Genomic DNA, 25182 nt, shown 5'->3' on the forward strand with positions numbered 1-25182 from the left:
TGTGTGACAGCCCCCTCTGAGACCCTGCTGCCACCGAGCAGCAGGGGGCGCCCTTTTCCTTGGTCCAAGGCGGAGTGACTGGGTTTCCCTGGCCCCAGCAGGGCTGGTGCGGCCCAATTGGATTTCCTGGGAGGGGCTTGGCCAAGAGCAGGCCCAGGGCTGGGGGACTGCAGGGTCTCTGCTCGCTGGGGGGCAGGGAGTGCGCATGCCCAGTTCGCCGCCCCTTCCAGCGCCCCCTGGCGCCGCGCACGGGGAGCCGCAGGCGGAGGGAGGCGAACCACTTCCGGTCTCCATTTTACGCCAGCGGAACCGCTCCGGGACAGGCTGAGCCGCCGCCGGGTTCTCGGGAGCGCGCGGCCGGGCTCGGTACGGGCGGGTCGGGGCCCGTCTGCTGCGGCCGCCGCTGCTGTTTGCGGGGAGGGGGAGGCCGGCCGCGCCCGGGGGTCGCTGAGTGTGACCAGGCCTCGCCCGAGCGCTGGGCTCCCAGTCACTGGGGTCTACCCCGCCCTGGTTACCGGCCCCCGGGGGGAGCCTGGGAGGGGGGGTCGCGGCCCTTGTTGCGTGGGGGGGTCGGTGTGTGACGCCCCTAACTCGCCCCTCTCCCCCTCCCACCCCCCGCAGGCGGACACCGCCCTGGCGTGGCTCGGAGGGGTCCCGCCTACTTCCCCCCTCCCTGTACTGTAGGGGCGGCTCCCACCGAGACCGCGGGGATGGGCGCCCGAAGCCTCCTTGTGAAACCTGCCCCCGGACACTGAGCCTCCCGCCCCGGCCGTCGAGCTTCAGCGGCTTGGCCCCTCGCGGGGAGAGCGAGCCCGTGCGAGCAGCATGGACCAAAGCCTGGTGGGGCACCCGGTGACCCTCATCATCAAAGCGCCCAACCAGAAATACACCGACCAGACCATCAACTGCTTCCTGGACTGGACCGTGGGCAAGCTGAAAACTCACCTTTCCAGTGTCTACCCCAGCAAGCCGGTAAGTCTCTGCCCAGGGCCATACCGCCTGCCCCGGTACTATGGGTACTGCAGCGACTTCTAGGGGCCGTGGTCAGGGCCCCATTCATAGAATCCTAGATGATTAGGGTTGGAAGGGACCTCAGGAGATGGTCTAGTCCAACGCCCTGCTCAAAGCAGGACCAATCCCCAAATGGCCCCCTCAAGGATTGAACTCACAACCCTGGGTTTAGCAGGCCAATGCTCAAACCACTGAGCTCTCCCTCCCCCCATCTTTGGTGTGGTACATGTACAAAAAATCCATGCCCTGAAGAATTGGCAAGCCAAGTAAAGTCTGTAGTTGTCTTTTATGTTTTGGGGGAAACGGGAAGCATAATCAGTACCTGTCTCCTTTTGCATGGTCTAAGTGGGGCACAGTACATTTGGCTTGAAGGGTGTAATTGTTCTAATAAATATTGTGTATTAATAGTTTGCTAATGTGCTAAGTAACTAAAATTGGGCATCTCTAGGCTAACTGGAGCGGTAGATGTTTTTGGCTAAACTTCTGTAAACAGAAGGCCTCTGAGTTTTTTTGGAGGAGGTGGGGGGAGGGTCACTGCTAAGTTTCACAAACCATATAACATACTTATGGAAGGGACGGGCTGCAGGAATGCTTAAACAATGTGAAGATAATGCTTAAAAAGAGCATAATGGCCAAACTTCACTCCCGCCTCTCCTCAAACCTTGGTTTAGAAACTAGCTCTTCCTAACACTGAAGGCCATTGTTGTGTTCTCAGTTCTTGCAAATACTCTTGGAACAAAAGTGGATGATGGTTGTCCTGATATAATGCTTTCCATTTTTACCAACACTAAACATTATTTATTGTTGTCTTCTGAAGAAATTTTGTGACTTGCAAATTGAAAGAACTTGAAACTTTGTTAGATTCCAAATTTGCACATTAAAAGAACTGTAGTACCTAGGGGGCTAAGGTAAAAAACAAAAATTGGTGGTTCAGATATATTAAGTGCATTCTTAATACATCCAGAATAAATCTTGTTTGCTATTTAATTGCCATTTAAAATGTGCAGGAAGTAGTGTATTTGGTTCTTAGGCACATTGAGAGGTGAGTTGATTATACTATACAAGTATTTTCCTGTGGAAAAAGTACAGGTTAGTGAAGGGCTCTTTTATCTAGCAGAGAAAAGCATAAGAAGAACCAGACAAATTCAGATTAGAAATAAGGCATACATTTTTTAAGTGAGGATGATTAAATGTGTCAACAAACTACACAGGGAAATGGTGGATTCTCCGTGTCTTGATGATTTCGGATCAAGACTGGATGATTTAGCGAACACAGGTAAAAGGATTCAGTACTGGGTGAAATTTAAGGCCTGTTATATATATGAGGTCAGACTAGATGAACTGATGGTCCCTTCTGGCCTTAAACTCTGTGAATGTATGAAACTTATAGATTAAGTTATCTGAGGCACGGACAGTTTTATTTTATCTTTGTATAGCACCAGCACAGTGGGAGCGTAGGCTTGATTGGAGCATCTGGATGCTACTGTAATACTGGGAAAAGAATAGAACAAAGGATGAGTTTGTATTGCAAATGGCTAGCATACAGCGAGTGTAATAAAATGGTCAACTGCTTAATCAGTATCCTTCAAAAAGTGCAGTTGTAGGATTTTGCTTTAGTGGTAAAATTGTTGTAGTTTCATGTTTTAAAAGAGGGTCCATATTTTTTAAGAAGTAATTGAAGTTGAAGGAAGATAGAACTGTTGTGTATGCTTTGTCAGGCATGCAGATCATTTTTTATCTAGCTTACAACATGATTATATTGTAACTGATAAAGCTACACTGACATCTGATGGAGTAGTAAATACCCTGAAGGCAAAACTTGTGAATTTATCTGTTAATTATACTATGTATGAAAGGAGCATGTCCATTTTAAAGGAAATGAACACACGCCTTCAATTGGTTACAACGTTTTCATCAATAGAAAACACTTTCCTAAAATTTGTTGAACTGGTGTGTGAATACACCTCTTCCCCTGATCTGACATAGGCAGAGACTTGAATCAGTCTTTAGGAAACAACTCTAATGCATAAGAGAATTTATATGCATTGCATCATTACTTTTTCAGGGAACTGAGCAGATTAGTGAAAAACACTTACTCTAGTTGAGTAATAAATTCCTTCTCAATGAGTCTCTGGTTACCAGGAGACTTAAGCTATGTCTGCTGTACAGCTGCAGCCAGGGGCGGCTCTACGTTTTTGGCCGCCCCAAGCAGTCATGCCCGGGAGGCGCCCCGGAGCCGCGGGAGCAGCGGACCTCCCGTGGGCATGACTGCAGAGGGTCCGCTGGTCGCGCGGCTTGGCTGGACCTCCCGCAGCTGCGGACGGTTGGCTGATCCGGTGGCTCTGGTTGAGCTGCCGCAGGCATGCCTGCGGGAGGTCCAGCCGAGCCGCGGGACCAGCGAACCGTCCGCAGTCATGCCTGCGGGAGGTCCACTGGAGCCGCGGGACGAGCGCCCCCTCCGCAGTCATGCCTGCGGCAGGTCCGGTCGTCCCGGGGCTCCGGTGGACCTCCCGCAGGCATGACTGCGGCAGGTCCGCCGGCCCAGCCTGCCGCCCCCCCGGGAAAGGGCCGCCCCACGCGCGTGCTTGCTGCGCTGGGGTCTAGAGCCGGCCCTGGCTGCAGCTATGCCATTGTAGCACTCTTATGTGAATAACGTAGTTGAAGTCGACGTACCTTAGGTTGAGTTACTGCAGGGTATACACTGCGGGTGGTCGACAGGAGAAAATCTCTCGTCAACTTACCTTACTCTTCTTGTCAGAGGTAGAGTACAGGGATCGACTGGAGAGCGATCTGCAGTCGATTTGGTGGATTTTTACGAGACCCGCTAAATCGATTGCTGGTGGATTGATGATCTCAGATTATCGATCCCTGCCATAGTGTAGACCTGCCCGAAATGTAGACACTTTCTACACCCACAGAAGAGGTTTTTCTGTCGATGTAGATAATCCACCTCTCTGAGAGGTGGTATAGCTAGGTTGATGCAATAATCCTTCTATCGACCTAACCACATCTACACCACAAGGGGTTAGGCTGACCTGACTATGGTGCTCAAGGTGTGAAATTTTTCACAACCCTGAATGACATAGCTATGTCAATCTAATTTTTAAGTGTAGACCTGGCCTTATCACAGGGATGAAAGGGCTTTTTCTGTCTCTGTAGTAAGTCCACTGCCTCGAGATGCAGCAGCTAGTTTAATCGAAGAATTCTGTCAACCTAGCAGTGTTTACACTGTTGCTTAGGTTGGCTTAGCTACATCTCAGGGCTTTGATGATTTTTTTTACACCTCTGAGTGATGTATCTAGGTCAACCCAAGTTTTAGGTGTAGACCAGGCCTTAATTTTACCTGACCTATTAAATATGTTTACATGCTGGGTTGAAGAGGATGGCAAGAATGCTAATGTAATCAGTTTTGCTTTTTTGTGTTGAGAATTTCATTGTACCTCATATTCAGTTACTGTTAACTAATTCAGCAAGTTCATGTGTCAGTTGGAGTGGGATTTACTGCATATGTTTTAGGTTGTGATTGATGGTCACTGATTAAAGGAGTCTTTTAAAAAAAAAATCCTGTGGTGTCCTATAAAATATGATGGAAAGTATTTGGGTTTTAGAAGCTGTTTCTCCTCCCCTTCCCTCTAATAAAAGTTGGGTAAAACTGGCAAACTTATCTTAGCTATATGTAGGCTTGGGAAGGTTTAATTTACTAATGAGTTCTGGAAATTAATTTTTTTTCCAAGTTCAATTAAAATTTTTGCACTACTAAAACTTAAAAGAAAAATGCTTTATACTGTTTTGTTGGACTTTAGTGACTGTAGAAGTTTGAGAAACAATGTTTAGAAATAAAATTAATTTAATATTTGTTAAAATGCCAACAAAAGAATGTACCAGTTCACAAGTGCTACATATAGGCATAACATTTTCCTTTCTAAATTTCAGTTAGTGATGGAAGGGAGAAATCAATTGCCATCACTTACTGATTATAAACTTTTCAAGCTGTTTTATATGACCCTCGTAGATCATTGTTATACCACTAGTCAATTCATACTATTATTTATGGCATATTCAAATGATAAATGTTTTGTCCCCTGCTTAGGTTTACCAGCCATTGAAAGAATTTTTATTTACTTTTATTTTGTAATAATGTTATAACAAATGTGAGACTAACCAACATTGATTCACAATTAAGAGTGTTTGTTGCCTCTTGTTATAAGTTTAATAGATCATTTAATCCATGTTTTAACTTTGGGTATTTTTTCATGTGGTAACATGATGGGAAGCTAAGAGCAAGAGATTGTCAGTAACCCAGTTATGATGCAAAGGACCCCAAAATTCTGAAGACTCGGGCATTGTCTGTATTAGAACAGTTGTACTAATTTGTATTATTATAAAACTGCCCAGTTAAATCAGTGCAATGTAAGTGCTCTTAAACCAGTTAAATCATTGCAGTCTAGACAGATTTTAGCATTAATTCACTGAATTAAGATAAATGGATTTAAGTGAGGATTAAATTGATTTGTGTGTGTACATTTTAAACCGATTTAAACTAGTGCAGTTTTTATAGACAAGTCACTTGAATTACAACTTCCCCAAGCGATACGTTTACTTGTAGGTGTAAATACTTTGGAAAAAAACTGAGTTGTGCTTTCAAAAGGTGATTCTAGTATGGTAAATCCTAGGTTCAAACCATTACAGTGCATGCATCTATTCTTTTGTATTTGAGTATTAATATGTTGTGTATGAAAGGTTATTTTGAAGGTTCATGAAAGAATCCAAACTTGGCATCTTCTTTTTTTTAGTGTTTATTTAGGAATGGATGTTAACAACCTTGACTTCACGTTAATGTAGTTTTTGAGTGAATTAACCTTTTTTTTTGTGGTGGTAAATGAATTATGAGCACATGGACAAAGCTTAAATTAGACTGATGACCATATTTTCTTAATAGTCACACTTGAAGGACTTTTATTTAAATTTCTGTGGAAAAATGGGATGGGAGAAACCATACTTATGTGTCAAAAACATGAATTTCTACCACCCACCAAAGAGAGATGCTGGACGAGAAACAGAGAAATTTCCTTTAGGAAACTTAGTCCATTACCAAATTCTGTAGAGATGCTATCATCAGAATTGTCTTTACTCTTAGCCATAAATAACTCTGACCATATAGTGCAGAAATGGTTTTGCTGTAGGTTGTTACTTCTATAAAGTAGACAGTAGTGTTGAGAAATTGAGCTCTGCAATAGTGCTCCAGATATTACTTTTGATAGTACATCGCTACCTCGGTATAACGCCACCCGATATAACACAAATTTGGATATAATGTGGTAAAGCAGTGCTCCGGGGGGGAAGGGGCTGCGCACTCTGGTGGATCAAAGCAAGTTCAGTATAACACGGTTTCACCTATAACGCGGTAAGATTTTTTTGGCTCCCAAGAACAGCGTTATATCGAGGTAGAGGTGTATAAATAAACTCAGCAAAAATATTTGCATGTCTTTTGGAGAAGCAAGACTGGAAAGTTATAAACCACACTAGGAATTACTGAACTAGAGACTTCAGATTAGCAAATATTCATGTCATTCTCAAGATGTAAATGTTTTTTTACTGTCATAGGCTAATTAGAAGTGCAGTTACATGTTTAAGTTTGTGCAAGGGGATTTACTGGATTTTTACTAGACAGGAAATACTCTAGGGTTTTGTTCTCAAGAATCTACTCAGTTTAAGGATTATGCCAGAGAATTATCGTTTGTTAATTATATAGCTTTTGAGCAGGCAGTTGGTAACTAGATGATATAAAACAACTTTTTATATATAGTTCTAATACATGAAAAATTATCAAAGCAGGGCACATGTATTTGACCATGCAGGAGACTACCTCATAGAAAAAAAACAGAAAGCCACTTGTACTGGCTTCTTATCCATTTTAAGGGATTTCAGCCCCTCCAAGCTATATACTGTATACTTAGGACAAACTTTTTTTTTTTTAAACTTGCATTATAATCTTATGAGGTAAGCCCTCTGGATTCTTCAGAAATCCTCTGTGGCATTTTTCTTGTGATATGATTTTTGTCTGTGTCTCCAAAGAACTTTTAAATCTTGTAGTAAGTACAAAAATATGGTCTCTTGTACTATCTTTGCAGTAGTTAACTCTATTTCTGTGATGCTTGTTTCTGTGATGTTGAAAGCCGAGGTTTTATAATAATAGGATGCGATGTTCACTGAAGTTCTTACATAACAAACACCTTTCTTTCAGCTCCATTCAAAACAATGTTAATTAAATAAGATGGGTCAAAGCCAAGGGCACTAAGCATGGAGAGTAAAAACTTACAAATTATGAATGTTTTCTTAAAAAAAAAAAAAAAAAGTTAGTCCTAGCAATGAAAAGTGGAAAGAATGTAGTCAGTGTGCTACAATACAGAAAAAGTTGCTCATGCTTGCCAATAACCAATGGGGCAATATAACTTACTGTCTTCTGCTAGTAACCTAAAGTGGACTTTACAGTGTGAAGATGGGACTTTGGACTTGTTTTGTCACTATTTTTCAGTACAGTTTCCACCATTCGGTTGCTAGGACAAAACTAGTTTTGTGCATTTGTCTAGTGTTCTCCACCCATATCCCCTGTAGTAAACTTTGCCTTTCTTTTTTTTTGAGGCAGCTTATATTTAATATGTTCCTATGACCTTCTAGTGTGACTGTATTGAATGTGGTACATCAGAAATTGGAGTTGGAAGGAAACTTTTTTAGGTAACACTGCTCTACAGCCAAAATGCTTCTGAAATAAATGTAGTCAAACTTTACTAATTCTGGGTCACTGAGATGCTTAAATGCGATCACTGAGATGGGTCACTGAGATGCGAAAATGATGCTTAAAATTGTTGATTGGCTCTAGTTTTCAAGTTATGCTATTGGGTCAGTATATATGACCCTTGACTTGGGAATAGCGGAGGATAAGTGAGTTATAAAGGGAAGGGATCTCAATTTAAACCAGAAATGACTAAAATACACCTTTGACTGGATCTATGAATAAATCTATGACTGGGTTTGGACAGTACTTGCTTTTTAGGCAAAACAATGAATGATGCAATCTGAAGCTGGTATTGCGTCATACATGATATAAATTGCATCATGTTATTCCTAGAAGTCATGGATGATGCAATCATCACGAAGCTTACATCACTCTGCTGAACAAATTGCCCTATATCAGCTCTAGAAATCATACAGTGTCGTGCTCTCTTATTTGTCAGTGTTTGATTTTGCAAAGGGACACATTTCTGTTTAGCCAAAGTGAGCAGAGATGCCTTGTACTTGTGTGAACAGTGCAGATAACTTCTGCTATGTTTGTGGTGAAGTGACTTTTTTGCATCATAAAAGCGCAGTATAATCACTATGGTTAAGAAAGCCTATCACCTTTATTTTGGCTGCAAAATTGGAGATCAGGACAAGAGGTGGGGCCCACACATGCTGCAACACTTGTGCAACAAATCTTCGCCAGTGGTTGAACAGGAAAAGGAAATCTATGCCTTTTGCAGTGCCAATGATTTGGAGAGAGCCAACAGATCATACCAGCAATTGTTACTTCTGCATGGTGCCTCCAGTTGGGAAAGGTGTGTCAAAGAAGAAAAAGTGGACTGTGCATTATCCAAACATTCCATCAGCTATACGCCCAGTACCCCACGGAGAAGGACTGCCGGTTCCTGATGCACCAGAATCATTCTCACTTGAGTCAGACGAGGAAGAGGATGAAACTTCTGGTCCTGAACCATCAATGTCACAGGACCCACATTTTCTCCCATCCTCCTCCTCTGAACCACACCTCATAACACAAGGTGAACTGAATGACCTGTCAGGGATTTGGAACTACCCAAGAGTAAGGCAGAGCTGTTGGGCTCCAAACTACAGCAGTAGAAGCTCCTGGCAGGTGATGTTAGGGTTTCCATGTTCCGTGACCGTCAAAAGGATCTTGTCCCATTCTTCTTCATGGAAGGTGATCTTGTAGCCTGCAACAACATCGATGGTGTGATGGCAGCCCTCAACATCGTTCACGATCTAGATGAGTGGAGACTGTTCATTGATTCATCGAAGACGAGTCTTAAAGCTGTTTTACTGCATAATGGCAATGTTTTGCCATCAATTCCAGTTGGTCATGCAGTCCATATGAAGGAAACCTATGACAACATGAAACAACTTTTGAGGTGCATAAACTATGACCAACATCAGTGGCAGCTTTGTGGCGATTTGAAGGATGTTGCTTTCTTGCTTGGTCTGCAGACTGGATACACAAAGTACTGCTGTTTTCTCTGCAAATGGGATAGTCGTGCAAGAGATTCCCACTACATCGAGAAAGATTGGCCACTCCGACAGTCATTGGAGCCTGGGAGGAAAAGTGTTCAGCATCCACCACTTGTTGAATCAAGGAAGATTTTGTTACCACCCTTACACATCAAGCTGGGTCTGATGAAGAACTTTGTCAAGGCCATTGACAAAACACAAGCAGCTTTCAAGTACCTCCGTGGAAAATTTCCAAGGTTAAGTGAAGCTAAGATAAAGGAAGGTGTCTTTGTTGGTCCTCAGATTCGTGAACTTCTTTGAGATGATGCATTTGACCATGCACTGCGTGGCAAGGAAAAGACGGCATGGAAAGCCTTCCAGTTAGTGGCAATAAATTTTCTCGGAAACAACAAGACAGACAACTACAGGTTGTTGGTGGAAAACCTCCTCAAGGCATACAAAAGCCTTGGTTGCAACATGTCACTAAAGATACATTTTTTGCACTCTCATCTAGATTTTTTTCCACCGAACTGCGGAGCAGTGAGCGACGAGCACGGCGAGCGATTTCACCAAGACATTGCAACAATGGAGAAACGCTATCAGGGCAAATGGAGCCCATCAATGCTTGCAGACTATTGCTGGACAGTGACAAGAGATGCTCCATTTAATGAATACAAGAGACAAGCCAAGAAGCACCGAGTAGACACTGAATAGGACTAAACTGTACATAATAGTTTTTTGCCTTTTGTTTCATAATAAATTTTATTTATATAACCCTTTTGCTGATTTTTAAAGTGTTACATAAACAGGACAGGTGAAATATTATCATGTAAAGCAACAATAAACACATGAAAAGACCTAGGTTTACAATTTATGATTAAAACTCTACTATCTACACAATATACATAGACATCAAATGTAAAAACTTAGAAACAGTAGCCAATCAGTTGTTTTAATTGTCATATTTGAATTCAGCACATAATAAATAGCACATTTTATCTCTGAAGCAGACGACTTCTCAAAAATTGTAGACCAGTGTAATCTAGGGCAGGACTGTACACTACAGTACATTTTCTAATTCTTTGCCCAGTGTTGTTCTGAATGTTTGTAGTGATGTGACTTATTCCAGAAGAAAAATCTGTACCAGTGTAGTATCCAGAGTACAGCTTGCTAAATTACAGAGGAGCCTATAAAAGGTGATTGCAAAAAAAAATGTGTATTGCCTTCTGCTGCACTGAGACATACAAAGACAGTCTCAAAGGATTTAAAAACAAAAATTTGCATTTGAAATCTGGATCTCAGCAAGATCTTTTGTCCTGAATGGTGACTTATATGAGACTGCATACTTGGCTGCATATTAAGAGAAGGGGAAAAGGAATGCAGAATCTTAAGCAGTATATACACTGATAACAGGTTCAGTTGCACAAATGTTAGCTGTAGTCTAAATGGGTGGTTTATATCAAGCATCATGTCAGCAAGACTTGCTCCATATTGAGTTAGGTGTGCTGAAAAACATTGCCAGTTATAATCTTTTCTACCCCCGGATTCTTAATGTTGCATGTGCTTGTTCAAGTGATGTTAGCAAAGGTGGGGAACTTTTTTTTTTTTTTTTTTTAAATCCCACTGTAGATAAGGCTTCAAGGCCCATTTAAACTAGAAAAGCTGTTCAGGGATGTAGTGGCATCCTGAAACTGTTAAAACCACTTACATTTTGCCTTTATAAATGGAACCATACTATGAACTTCACCAAGGCTATAGCATGATTTTGTAATTCAATTAAAACAGTTTGATCCTACCAGCAAAGGTAAAACCAAAGGTGTCTTTTTCTGCATATAGTGCCATATCAAAATCGCATTGGGTGCTGTAGTAGTGTAACTTGGTCTCACACATGTACTTCCTACTCCTGGGGAAATTCTGCACATGCGCAGAATTTGTCCCCTGCAGATTTCTTTGTTTCCCTGCAGAAAAATGACTTTCTGACAGGGAAACAAAGAGAAGCCCCAAGAGCGGTCATGCAGCCATCCCCAGCAGTATGTTTTGGGTGCCCAGGGCAGCTGGCAGAGAGATAAATCACACTGGGGAAGACCTGGCTGGTGGCTCCTACCCTGCACCAGGCTCAGCTGCTAGTTCTAGCTGGGCTGGGGAGTTTGGGACTCCCTCTTCACCTGCACAGCATCTGGGGCCGTGTCAGACCCAGCCCCAGATTTCTCCCCTGGCTGTATGAAACTCTGCAAACTGCAACCCTACCCATCGCTCCTCAGCTGCAGGGGGGAGGGATCCCTATAAAGGGAGCTGCTCCCCCATCCACCCAACCCCCTGTGCATCCAGACCCCCTCATATCCAGACCCTCCTGCTGAGCCTCACCCCCCTGCACTCAGAATCCCCGATGAGCTTCACTCCCCCTGCACCACTCCAACGAGCCACCCCAATCCGCAACCAACTGCACCTGGATCCCTCACTGAGCTACCCAGATCCCACTGCCGAACTCTATCCACCCCACACCCTGACCACCCTGCTGAGCCCCACCCACTTTCACCTGGACCCTCCTGCAGAGTCCCATTACTATTGCACCTAGAAACACGTCCCCCCAACAAGCCCCTGTGCATCCAGAGCGCCCCCACACCCAGATCCCCCACTGAGCCACCCGCACCCAGATTGCCCAACACAGAACCCTCTCATCCCACTCCTGGATCCCCTCACCTTTTGTTATCACTATCAGCAATTTTCCATAACAGTTAAAATTACAAAACCATTGAAATGTGTTTTGCAGACTAACAGTAGGTGATGGGAATTTGCAAGGGATTTTTTTTCATCTACAAATGTTGTTTCCAGCCATCAATCTGTACAGCTGGAAAAAAGCTAAATTCCTCTTTTTGTCCCATCTCGTAGTCTACAAAGGATCAGAGACTGGTGTATTCTGGCAGACTGCTTCCTGATCATCTGCAACTGAAAGATATTCTCAGAAAAGTAAGCTTTACATCAACACCATATGATATTTTAAGCAAAACCATTGTGTGGGGAAATAGGACTCTACATTTGCATTGTTGTTTAACTTCAAACTTTTCATTCTTATACTGAGATTGAGCACCTTATTAGACATGTAGCCTAAATGTGTTCAGGAAAACTAATTTGAAAGTTCATGTCCTTCTGCAGAGGGAGTAGAGTTTTTTGAAGGACGGAGAAGGGTTTGGTGGGAGAGGGTAGAATATTTTTCATTAATTTTTAGCTAGTAGCATGAGGAATAGAATGACTGGTTTTTGACAGCTGGCCCAAGTGCTAACTTCACTGTTGGGTGATGACATAAGTTTAATTTTGGCAGCTTTGAAGCATGGATCCTGCATATGTTCACTACAATGCTGAGTTTTGTATTGATCTGAAAACAGTTATATTTATAGAGTAATATACTTCCCTCAATCCACAGCAGAACTCTTGGACAAAAATGGGAGTTCTTTGTTTAAATAGATGGTAGTGCATGGCTGTTCATATGTAGAAATGTGTTCTGCATAGTATCCTGATTCCTATCCTGGTTTTAACCTTTAAACATTTTTAACTGCTGTGACGGCTTGATAGTACTAACTTGGTTGGTGCACTTTTTTTTTTTTTTTTTCCCCTCTCTGCTGGTTCTCCTTACAGATTGATTTAGTTTTACTAGTTTAATTTTAGGCTCCTCTGGCTAAACTGAATTTGAACTCAGGCCTCAGAAAGAGAACACATAGTGTGTCTTAGTACTTAGTATCTAAACGTAGAAAATTTGTATTTGGTCTGGAGAGAATAGTCTGGGTCAGTACCATCAGGCAGAAGGAACTTGATCAAATGAGAATAGTGTAGGATTAGTGCATTTAGCAAAATCATGTGCTGGAGAGATTATTTTGTACCAGGAAATCTAAATAAAATCTCTGAATTTTGCCTGTGGTAGAAACCATAATGCATTTAGTTTAGTCTCATTCCAGAGGTTAGGGTGCATTAAAAGCAGTAAAGATTTCACCTGAAGCTATTTTGTCGGGATAAAGAAATACACTGCTTTGTAATAAAAACATACACACCATTTAATATGCAATACCTGAACATCAGTGAGGATGAACTAACTTCTGTTCCTGGAATTCTTTAAAGTATTGAGATCAATGTATTTATCAACCCTTGCAGTTTAAAAGCATATGCCTGGTATGCAGAAAAACAGTTTCTCTGTCTGGCAGATAGGGATAATAATGCTTACCTCATTTGTAAAATTCCTTGATGAGAAGTGCTATGAAAATGCTACTGAAGAGCCACTCAGTCGGTTTCAATCTGGTTTAAAAACAAAAACAAAAAAAGACTAGTCAAATAATGTGTGTTCAATTGTTAAACCTTTAAATCTGTGTGATGTCATGTTACTTGAAGATGAGATGGAAAACCATGAGGAAGCTTGGGTAACATGGTATCAGAATCCTGAAATACTGGAGATCTGATCATTAGCATGGCTTTAAGGTGAAATATCTATTGACAAACAGGAAATTTTTTCAAAAGGATATTTATTAATATAATTTAATTTAAACAGATCTCCACAGCTTCATAGTGTTGTTCCTCTGCTGATTAAGGTAATTTTGAAATGTACACATCACTTTTATCTGATTAAATGCCACCAAGCTTAAATAGATTATGGCTAGGGTCAGTGGAAAACTGTTTGTGCAATTATTTTTACTGGCAATAAATTTTCTATTCCAGTTTTTTTCTTGTTTCATAATTTTTTTTGCATCTACTCTTTGTGCAAAAACTTTATTTTCTGTGATTGCTGACTAGTAACAACTAAAGGCCTGAATCAGTTTAGAAAAAATACAGTTCTTTCCGTGCCCTGAAAAGCTACAGTAGCTCCATGGCTTTTGGATTTTTGTGGTAAGATAGATGAGTTGGCCTTTTTATATATCCTGTTTTCTTTGATACACAAATTCAAGCCATGCTTATCTACTGGAGGAAGAGCCCATATAAATAAACCACGCTCACCCTGTGGACCAGTCTGATTCTGCAGACATTTTCATAACGGTCTTCAGCTACTATACATCAAATTGTTTGACTTAAAGAATTTTCATCCCTGTATGACCCCAGAACTGAGTTGGGGGCATCTTTATCAGTCTAATTAAGAAAAGATTGTAACGCGAGGGGAAGGAAGGGAAATAAAAACTGTGATAGATGGGAAGTGAAATATATTTTTGTTCACCATGTCCTCCTTCCCAAATGTGCCATCAATTGCTTTAGATTTTGAAGAAAATAATCTTTAGCTCATAGTCTCTAGTACTTTGTCTGACTAGCCATGTGTTCTGATATCAGGTAAGGATTTGATGAATATCTACTGAAATTTTCGTCTGACATTTTGCTCTCCTGACATGGAGTGTCATCAGTTGTCCAAAATAGTACTTACACACATGTACGAACTCCTTGAACATGTGCACTGAAAACCTGTGTACGTGTGTATAGCCATAACACATGTGATGACAGTGCTATTGGTCAGTTCCACTCAGGTATTAAGCTTGAAAGAACGTTCCATAATGTCAAGCATTCTGTAAGTTGCAGCTGTATGGGAGGAACCTTATTAGTCAATGTGGAGATTATTTTTTAAATTGGTCAAATCCCACTGCTCTTTGAATGAGACAGATCTGAATAGCAGAGGAAGGAAGGTACCAACTAGGGAGTGGAAGTCTGGGGCTAAGAATGGAGTTGACTAGAGTGGGAGTATGCAGTGGTGTTGTAGCTGTGTCAGTCCCAGGATATTAGACAAGGTTGGTGAGTTAATATCTTTTATTGGACCAACTTCTGTGGGTGAGGGAGACAAGCTTTCGACCTTAACACAGAGTTATTTTTGACCTGAAGGAGAGCTCTGTGTAAGCTTGAAAGCTTGTCTCCCTCACCAACAGCAGTTGGTCCAGTAAAAGATATTATCTCACCAACCTTGTCTCTCTAGAGCAGGAGTGGCGTTTGTTGGGGTTTAGCACCAGGGTGGCTATGTTTCTTCTTTTTTTTTCTTCTTTTTTTTAAAATCAAGCAAAGTGGGAATGGAGAATGTGGTGTAAAAGCAACCTTTCTGTTGTCTGTTTTGAAGAATTAAATCTGGCTATTTTGGGTTAGTGTTCTAAGCTTTAGACTTGTCTAAAAAATAAAATACTTCTAAACTTATCTTGATAACTATTGTAATAACTGTACATTTTATTTGTGCCATGGAGTGTGCTGCAGCATGACTTCAGAACTGAGGCAGGCTCCCACAGTGCAATTTAAATATAGTCACAGCACACCTGAAATAGCTATGGCCATATCCATTTAAGCCATTTATTTCTATTGGCTTTTTTCCTATGGAATAAAATAGATACCTGCAGATTGAGCAGTCTTTTTATCACAACCGTGTTTGAGAAACAGCATGTTCTTGGAGAATTCAGCTCTATGTACAAATCAAAAACTGTTGATTTCCAAGTCTGACTCTGCCAGTGATTCATGGTTTTGGGCAAGTCACTATAGCTCTTTTCCTCAGTTTTCCCAAATAAAAATGGAGATACTTTCTGTACCTCATGTGGGTCAGAACTAAGATTTGTACATCACTTTGAACAATTCTACGTACCATATATACTAGTTCATAAGCTGAATATTTTTGGTAAAGAGATGGGTCAGCTTATAAACGGGTCTACACCAAAATTTGATTATTTTAAACTCTATGGAATCATTGAATTGAATATCTAATACATTGTTTTGTTTACGTGGAGCATTCACAGACACGGAGCCCCTTGGTTCCCAGTGGCTGCTGTTTGCAGTTCCCAGCCAATGGGAGCTGCACCACTTCCTGCAGGTCCCATTGGCTGGGAACTGCAAACCGTGGCCACTGGGAGCTGAGGGGCTCCGTGCCTGTGAACGTTCCATGTAAACAAAATGTCCAGGCCCGCCAGTGGCTTAGCCTAATGGGCCAGGAGCCAGAGTTTGCCAACCCCTGAAATATAGGGTCGGCTTATAAAAGGGTCATACAGTTTCTGCTATTTTTCTTAACCATCTTGGGGGGTCGGCTTATAAACAAACAGGCTAATGAACGAGTATATATGGTAAGTACTGAGTATTTATTGTTTGACTGCAATAATTATACTTTGCACTCATTACACATCTCAAAGCCACTTATGAGCATATTTTCTATTTCACAGGTGGGAAAACTAAGGCACAGAACAGTAAATGACTTGTCACCATGAGTTAGTGGCAAAGCTAGAAACAAAATGCGGTCTCCTGTTTCCGAGTGTGGTATCATACCCGTTGTAACATGCTTCAGTTCTAGAGACAGGGACAAGAGAAGTGTATATGCCAGAACGTACGCTATTGTGCATAGTGATGCAGTGAATTGGTAAGAAAATACTTTATCCAAAATGTGGAACTCTGTCATAGTGGGCTTAAGTGTATGGCTACTAAACTTTGCATCATGCTGGCTTATTAATTGTGAATTTACTTTGAAAGTAGGTTTTTAATCCCATTTAACCTAGAAACTTCCCAAATACTGTTGTTTAAACTCTTTAATTTCTTTAATTTTAGCAAGATGAATATCATATGGTTCATCTAGTGTGTACTTCACGGACCCCCCCAAGTTCTCCAAAACCAAGCATCAGTTCCGTGTGTCATGGAGCATCGACGTCTGGCAGCAGCTCAGTGAGTTTTGTTGTTTTGTTTTTTTTTGAGACATGGAGTGGAGATTTTCTCATTTGATCATGGTCTTTTTCATCAGCACTTACCATTAGTTTTTAAAACCTGATTGTAAAACAATACAATCAAAGTGCAAAATGTGGTGTAAAAACAACCTTATGTAAATTGTCTGTTTTGTACAATTAAACTTGGGTATTCAAGGGCAGTGCTTCAAATATTAAAATGGTAATAGAAAAAACATATGACCCACGTTCTGGTAACTGTAACAATTCTAAAATCTCTGTAGTCTTCATTAGAAGATAAAATTTGTGACTTCAAAACTGCTGTGTATTTTATATTTAAAAAATCCTTCTTTCCTGGAGCCTGAAAGTGGGAGTTTTCTTTACTGTATTTGGCTGTGATAGAATAGCAGGTAAAAATGGTTCTAAGAGTCTTCTTTTCCTTCATTATGGTGAGCCTCCTCTCCTTAGGTGGGAATGTGACTCTTTTCCAAGAGGCTGTTGAAGGTTAGCTGGGACATATGCACATGTCACCTGTGTTCTGTTGATTGACTGTCAGTAAGCAAAAACAGCACTTTGGCAGTGACCAGCTGTCTCCTTTATTCTCACCTCACTGGAAGGCCAAGTTTGTCCCCTCTTTGACACACCTGCACTAGACAGCATACAGATGGCTTAAGCTATTCGGCTACATGGGGAAGTCCCCAAGCTCTGGGCAATACTTGAGTACAATGAATTATTCAGAGGGATTTTGTAAGTATTTCTTTTCAGAAAGTCTACATTTATATGATCGTTTTTGAAATAATTGGCTTCCACTTTTATTGCTTTGCATTATAAACTACCGATATGCTTGTCTGCAGAGTAATTATTTTAAATCATGTTAGTACACGGTGCCAGATTCCTAATCTAGTAGAAAAAGTATCAGTCAGAAAGCAGATGGACTTTATCCATCATTCTTCCTTTATTCCGTTCTTCAGTTGTCACTCTAGTAGGTAAAACTATCTCTTGCATGCTTTTTGTTACGGGCAGATGGGATTGTATAGATGTTTGTTCCCATGCTGACATCTGTGGCACGTTGACCTTGTTCTAATTTCTGTTCTTCAGAGCTAGTTTTGTTTGAATGGATTTTCCTAATATTTAAACACTGTACTTAAAAGCTAATATTAGGAGTTGGGGTTTATGAAAGCTAATATAATAATGTATTTATTAGAAACATTCTAGTCCATGTGGCTGGTTATACTAGAAAATTTGCCACTCTGCTTTCTGATCTTCATTTCTGGGTGACTGGCTTGCCTGACCCTTTGGAGGGAGACTTAGGTCAACTGCATCTGTGGCATAATTAATTAGCTGCTTCCCAGCCAGAGAAGGCAGGAATAAGGGGTCAGGTGATAGCTTAATGGACAGCTGGGCCTCATAAGAGGACACAGAGAGATCACTCTGGTGTAGAATCACAGGGAGCAGGCAGGCAGGCTCCCGTGGAAGGCTCTGAACCAGCATCTGTGGAAGATTGCATACTCCAGGGACAAGTACATTGGCCTGAGGGCTGCGTTACTGACACCTCCCCCTGGCTGCCCTCAGCCCCGCCCCCACTCCACCCCTTCCATGGGGCCCCGCCCCTGCCTCATCTCTTCACACCCCTTCCCTGCCCCCATTCCAAGTTCTCTATCCTAGAGCCAGAAGGCCGAAGAGAAACCCCCAAAGGGTAGAAGAATCTTATTTGTTGGGACTCTTCAATTGAACTTTTGATATTTAGAAGGGTTTACATTTGTTTGTGACTTGGCCAGAGGGCTACGCCACATCTCCAGAACTCGTGGGTGGCAGGTTGAACCCCCCTTGGGGGATGCTAGCCCCCAGCTCCACCCCTTCCACCCATGCCCCTGGGTGGAGCCCTGATATTGCCTCCTCTCCCCCCCCCGCCCCCCCCCGCAACAGGAGCATTGAGCCTCCCTCCCCCCACTCAGGAGCCCCGAGTATTCCCCCCCCCCCTCAGCTGGAGAAGCTATGGGCTGGCTGGAGGCCTGAGCGCACCCCCTCTCGGTTGGAGGAGCCCCTGACTTGCCTGGAGGAGCCTCTGGCCAGCTGCGCCATGCCTTCCCTTCCCTTCCCCAGATCCCAAGCTGCCTGGGAAAAGCCACAGCATCTCTTCCCGAAGAAGAACTGAGCCTTTGATATGCCCCATTCAGATTTTGGGGTGGCTGAGGAGGCAGTATGTGCTACTCAGCTTCCTGGGTTTATCAACAATCTCTCTGGAGTCCAGGGAGATTACTGATGAACCCAGGAAGCTGAATAGCATAGACTACTTTCTCAGCTGCCCTGGAACCTACATGGGGCATAATAAAGCAAAAACTTCCCCTGCCAAATCTGCAACTGGGCATCCGATATCAGCATCAGTGTTCCACTGGCCTATTATACCTGCGGCCCATTCCAGAACTGAGTGGTGTCTTTGTGTGAAGTTACTGGGGTGTCTGAAGGAAGGAAATTAGGCAGGGAATGCCTACAGTGCCATGCTCAGCCAGCAGGGGGCACTTAAAGGACAGACATGACTTGGGTTGTGCAGTTATTTAAGAACAATAGAGAGACTGACAACAACTACTTCTGTTAATGATGTCCATTAGTATCTCAGTTCACTGTTAAACATTTGATTAGAATCGTTAAGTGCTGATTTATGAGCCAGACCAAAAAAAAGCTCATTACCCAACATCTCCCATTTAGATTTTTTTCTGTGGGAGCTGCTGGGTGCTGAGCAGTTTTGGAAACCTGGCTTCCTACTATGCCTGGATGTGCAGTTGCATGCTTTTTTGGAAAATCTGGCCCACTGATAGCTCCTTTTTTAAAACAAAAGTTTCTTGTTGCATGTGTCTACACCAGGGGTCTCAAACTCAGATGACCATGAGGGCCACATGAAGACTAGTACATTGGCCCAAGGGCTGCGTTACTGACACCTCCCCCCTGGCTGCCCTCAGCCCCGCCCCCACTGCACCCCTTCCATGAGGCCCTGCCCCTGCCTCATCTCTTCACACCCCTTCCCTGCCCCCATTCCAACCCCTTCCCCGAAATCCCCACCCCAATTCCACCCCCTCCCTGTCCTCGGGGTGCAGGAGGGGTGTGGGGTGTGGCAGGAGGTCGGGGTGCAGGAGGGGTGCGGCAGGGGCTCAGGGCAGTGGGTTGGGGTTTGGGGTGCAGGAGGGATGAGGGGTGTGGCAGGAGGTTGGGATGCAGGAGGGGTGTGGCGGGGGGCTCAGGGCAGTGGGTTGGGGTGTGGGGTGTGGCAGGGGGTCAGGGCAGGGGATTGGAGTGCGGCAGGGGGCTCAGGGCAGCGGGTTGGGGTGCAGGAGGCGTGTGGGGTGCAGCAGGGGGCTCAGGGCAGGGGTCAGGGTGCAGGGTATGGCAGGAGGTTGGGGTGTGCAGGGGGTTCGACTGCAGGAGCGGTTCGGGGGGCAGGCTCTGGCACGCACCGGGGCCAGGGCAGGCTTCCTGCCTGTCTGCCCTGCCCCCGCGCCGCTCCTGGAAGCGGAAAGAACATGGGGGAGGAGAGGCGCAGGGGTGTGTGTTACTGTTGCTTCAGGCACCACCCCCAGCAGCTCCCATTAGCCAGGAACGGGGAACCACAGCCAATGAGAGCTGCTGGGGGTGGTGCCTGAAGCCACATCAACCCTCCCAGGCCAGAGCCGCTCTAGGTAAACGCAGGGAGAGGGCAGGGGGGCCGCAAGGACCTCGTGGGCTGCAGAAAATAACCTCGGCCCGTGGGCCACGTGTTTGAGACCCCTAGTCTACACTATATAAAATTAATGAGACTTTAGACAGCACACTTAAGAACATTCCTTTAATGCAATATATAGAAATATTGAGTCCCCCTATAAGTGTGGTGAAAATATTAAAGGAAACTATTTTATTTTAAGAATTCAGAACATTCTGGATCAACAACTCCATCACCCACAAGCCAAGAATCTTTATCTACATCTATAAACTCTATCTCAGATGGAGTGAGGCATCGTAACCTTCCACAAGCACAAAGCAATCCTGTGCAAAGCCACCAGTTCCCATATTTAATGCAAGGGTAAGTGAATTTGAAGTAATCCTCAACATCGTGGCATAGCGCTGTTTACAATATGTATTTTTGCTGTAGATACCTCCTTTTCATTTTTTAGGTTTTTAGTTGAAATTATGGTTACTCCATAGTCTATGATGGAATGACTTGTAATTAATATTATGATTTTCAAAATTCCTGTAATCAATCTTTACGTATCTTCTTTGATTATCTAAAAGTAAGTCCCTGAGTAAGCATTATCAGTGCTGCTTTCCATACTATTTCCTTTTCTGTCCTACCCTCATACACTTTGCCTCTTCTGCTGATGCTCTCTTACTTTTGAGTGGTGTGACTGATGTGCCCATTTGTCGTTGAAACACAAGCAAATAAATCCACTAAACACCATCTGATGTTTTTTTCCTCATCGCTTGTATTTTAAGCAACAAGACTAGCTAACATTAAATTCATACAAGAACAATGTTGACTCTTAATTTTTTATGGCATACACACATACAGAGAAGCAGTTTTACACTTGGCTCCTAGTCCACATTGGATTGAACTGTAGAAGTAATTCATGGATATCCTGGATAACAGATATAAGAGGCTGCCTTGTATTGGTGTGCAGCATAACCTGACAGACTACCTTCAGGTTCTGCTAGGAAAGAAAAAAATCTGCTTTGTAATATGGTAGGAAAATTTATGTATTATGTTGCACTGTGAACATTTATTCCTTGGGTAAATAGTGACACACTTGCCTTTGAGGAAACTGGGTGAGGCTAGCTTCTCTGTCAGAGAAACTGCTCAATGTAGAGTAATAAGCTCATTCTCAAGGTAACGTGGTATATTCATCATACACAGAGGATTTTCTTATAAATCTTTTTTTTTGTGGCGTGGGGGGAGGTGTCTGGAGGAAGGTTGGATAAATCCAGCTTTTCACATGAACTTGCCATACAGGCCATAAACATTTCACCAGCGTGCAATCTAGATACATGATGAACTGGACCATTTGTCCTTCTCACCTGCAGACTGACACCGAAGTCCAGGTGATTTGGAATGCACTGTTATAGAAAAGTAGGCTTGGTATGTTAACACCTAGAGGCATGGCTAAGGGGTCAGTTAAAGTGAACTGTAAAAAGTTATTTGATGCTTTCTCTAGAGAATAATTTAATGGAACTTCGTCAGGTTGACCCATATATTTTTATTTTTTTAAAATCTTTAGCTGTGGGTTACTAGACACCAGACTCGGTAATCGCTGAGTAATTATTTCATGCCAGTACCAATCCTATCTGCTGTCTTTGTGTAGACAGCAGCCCTCTTCATGACCCTCTTAATGACTTGGGTTAATTTGCAGCTGTTAGCCCCTCTGTTTTTTTCCTAGAGAGAGCAGAGTCTAAGACTGCACATTGATTACGGTTCTGAACGACAGAGAGGATGATGTCCACAGTGACTGAGGGAGGCAGGACTGAGGAAGATGAGAGGTTAAAAGCTATGTTCCATCCCTTTTGTGGATGCCAAGTATCAGTTTATATTCATGTCAGGAAGTCACAAAGATGTTAGTTTGGACAGAAGGAGAGTGAAGATGGAGATCTGAGGGTACGTCCAGACTACCCGAATCGGCGGGTAGCGATTGATTTTGCGGGGATCGATATATCGCGTCTCATCTAGACGCGATATATCTATCCCCGAACATGCTCCCATCGACTCCGGAACTCCACCAGAGCGAGTGGCGGTAGCGGAGTCGACGGGGGAGCCGCGGACGTTGATCCCGAGCGGTGAGGACGGGAGGTAAATCGGGATAAGATACTTCGACTTCAGCTACGGTATTCCCGTAGCTGAAGTTGTGTATCTTACCTTGACACTGCCCCCCAGTGTGGACCAGGCCTGAGTCATCAGCATAGATAACTATAAAAAGAACAGGAGTACTTGTGGCACCTTAAAGACTAACAAGTACTCCTGTTCTTTTTACGGATACAGACTAACACGGCTGCTACTCTGAAACCTGTCATAGATAACTATGTACATGTAGCAGTAGCATGTTATCAAGGACCGGTTACTATTAGGCTAGGCCCTCTCACCTATAATCCCCTTATTTCTATGGCTATGTAGTCATAAGATAAATTGTCAATAAAATAGTTGTATTGCTCTTTAATAATTCAAAACAACTGGTTTAGGTAAATGGAACAACATATTTTAAAAAAGAGTACCCTGTACACTTATTACAAAAGGATTATGTTGGAAATTTTTCGATTTCTTACCTCTTGCTTACCTAAAATGAGACTAGTATCTTGAATAGACAATATTTTGCTCCACTGCAAAATCCTCCTCCAAACTATGCAGACACAAACTACCTGGAAAACACAGTGATCATCTTTCAGATACACAAACAGGCCAAGGAAATCCAACTTAGAAATAAAATGTGTTTTGATGCTTATGGACACAGACAACCACTTACAAAACTTACTAAGAAGTCCAGATTCTTCCCACAGAAAATAATCTTTCTAGTGTCATTCATCTGAGGCACACCCTCTGTTTGAAGCCCTTCTCAATCTGAACTCCATCGCTTAGGCAATGTCCGGACTGTGCTGCAATTTGTACTACAGGGATGTGAATTGCAGCGTTTCTTCCCCCCGCAAAGTGCTGTGCTGTAACTGCCCCATGTGAATGGTGCTGACGTAAACATGGGGAAGTTACAGTGGGTGTGCACTGCAGTGCAGTGGGTGTGCACTGGGGTCTGAAGTGTAGGACTATGTAGACAAACCCCCAGATAATGTGGTAAGTTTAGGTAGGGGTTTGGCTTTTTCAAAGTGATTTTTGAAGTTAGCTCAGGAATGTGTAAACAAAGTCACACATCTTGCACCCTCTCCCTTTGCAACTTGCTTCTCTGGTTTCTAGGGATTTTATGTGATGGGAGAAAACTTCCATCTTGTACAGAAAAAAACAAAACAAAACAATATATACAAAAGGACGAGAGGAATTAATTTGAAGTTTCTGTCATTTTGATATCTAAGCACATTAGAAGATTAGAGGTGACAGTGACAACACTGGGGAGGTGATTTTGCTTCCTGTTAGGTTAGGTAGGAGACAGCTTGGCTGAATAATGTAGGAGATGAAATGGTGTGTGGGTGAGACAGTGGCAATCCATAAACCTGAGTCAAAGAATATTATATAGATATGCACCCCCACTGAAGAACGGGCATGCTCATGCTCCCTCTTTTCCTCTTAGTGCACCAATTCTTTACTTGAGAGGAACTGTCAGTTTTTTGGTTAAATATTGTTTTTCTACTCTGCCATGCAATGTATTTAATTGATTTCTAAGCATTGCCCTGTATTTTTCCCAAATGCCCCTGTTGATAGCTTTCAAATGTGTTGGCTTTGTACTTATTTTTGTACTAGCATCTGTTGAGTTTTCCAAGTAAATCAAATATAGCTTGACAAGTTAGCACCACAGAGTGCTTCTCTGAAGCCAAGATTTCTCTGAGTGATAGAAAATGAGAAACTCAGTGGACCTCAGAATTTGACATTATTAGGTATGAAAGTGTATCTTGCCTCTCGGGAAACATAGTCTCCAGTAATCAATAATAAAGCATGCAAATGGTTTTGGTGTGAGAAGCAGAAGTAGCTTACGACCCTGTATTATTAAAGTCTCCCATAGTCTTGACTTAACTGTGACTAGCTTCTTTTTCTGTTCCTTCCTCTCCCTTCAGAGTTGGTTTTTCTTTTTTTTTTTTTTTAAAGACCGTGTCACAAATATTCAAATGTGGTATGAAGTGGGGTCACAAATTCCAAACACCACTTCCAAGCAGCATCACTGTGGGGGAAGAAAAAATAATTTTTTTTTTAACAACTGTAAACAAGCTTTTGTTTTTTTGGAATGTGCTCCAGATCACGAAAATGAAGAATATAGAGTAAATTCAGAGCTTGTTACTGGAGCATGGAGCACAACTAAAAGCTATACCAAATATTTAAAAAAAGGTACTTGCTACGGTCCTACAAATGGTCTCAGCATAATACCAGGTAGCACTGATATCCAGGGGTTCAACTGAGGAGGAAGAAGGGGGAAGTAATGATACTCTCCCAAGTTCATTCCCTATGCCAAACCCATCCCACTTGGGATTTCAAAAGGAGACGCCAGTCTGTACATTTTCATAATATGATCATCTCTCTTCTTTCTTGAGTGCTTTGGGCAGTGAACAAAGATGAAAAATTCCTTCAAAAATATTGATAGCTTCCACTCCTCCTTCCTCTCATTTGGCT

The 25182-nt window shown here is 42.7% G+C and overlaps 1 protein-coding gene across 2 annotated transcripts in view; it reads left to right on the forward strand.

Annotated features, from left to right (window-relative positions):
* Positions 1 to 220: 220 nt before the first annotated feature.
* HERPUD2 (HERPUD family member 2) overlaps positions 221 to 25182 on the forward strand; it is a 30663-nt gene continuing 5701 nt past the window's right edge. The window contains exons 1-5 of one of the 2 annotated variants that reach the window (XM_045007610.1): positions 221 to 366; positions 622 to 972; positions 12160 to 12237; positions 16798 to 16911; positions 20801 to 20958. In XM_045007610.1, coding sequence (XP_044863545.1) covers positions 826 to 972; positions 12160 to 12237; positions 16798 to 16911; positions 20801 to 20958 — 497 coding nt within the window. In that variant the 5' untranslated portion in view covers positions 221 to 366; positions 622 to 825. The remainder of the gene's footprint in view (positions 367 to 621; positions 973 to 12159; positions 12238 to 16797; positions 16912 to 20800; positions 20959 to 25182) is intronic. The other variant, XM_045007611.1, reaches the window with a different exon arrangement.

The sequence above is a fragment of the Mauremys mutica genome, chromosome 2 (assembly GCF_020497125.1).
Source record: "Mauremys mutica isolate MM-2020 ecotype Southern chromosome 2, ASM2049712v1, whole genome shotgun sequence".
In the NCBI taxonomy this organism is placed as follows: Eukaryota; Metazoa; Chordata; order Testudines; family Geoemydidae; genus Mauremys; species Mauremys mutica.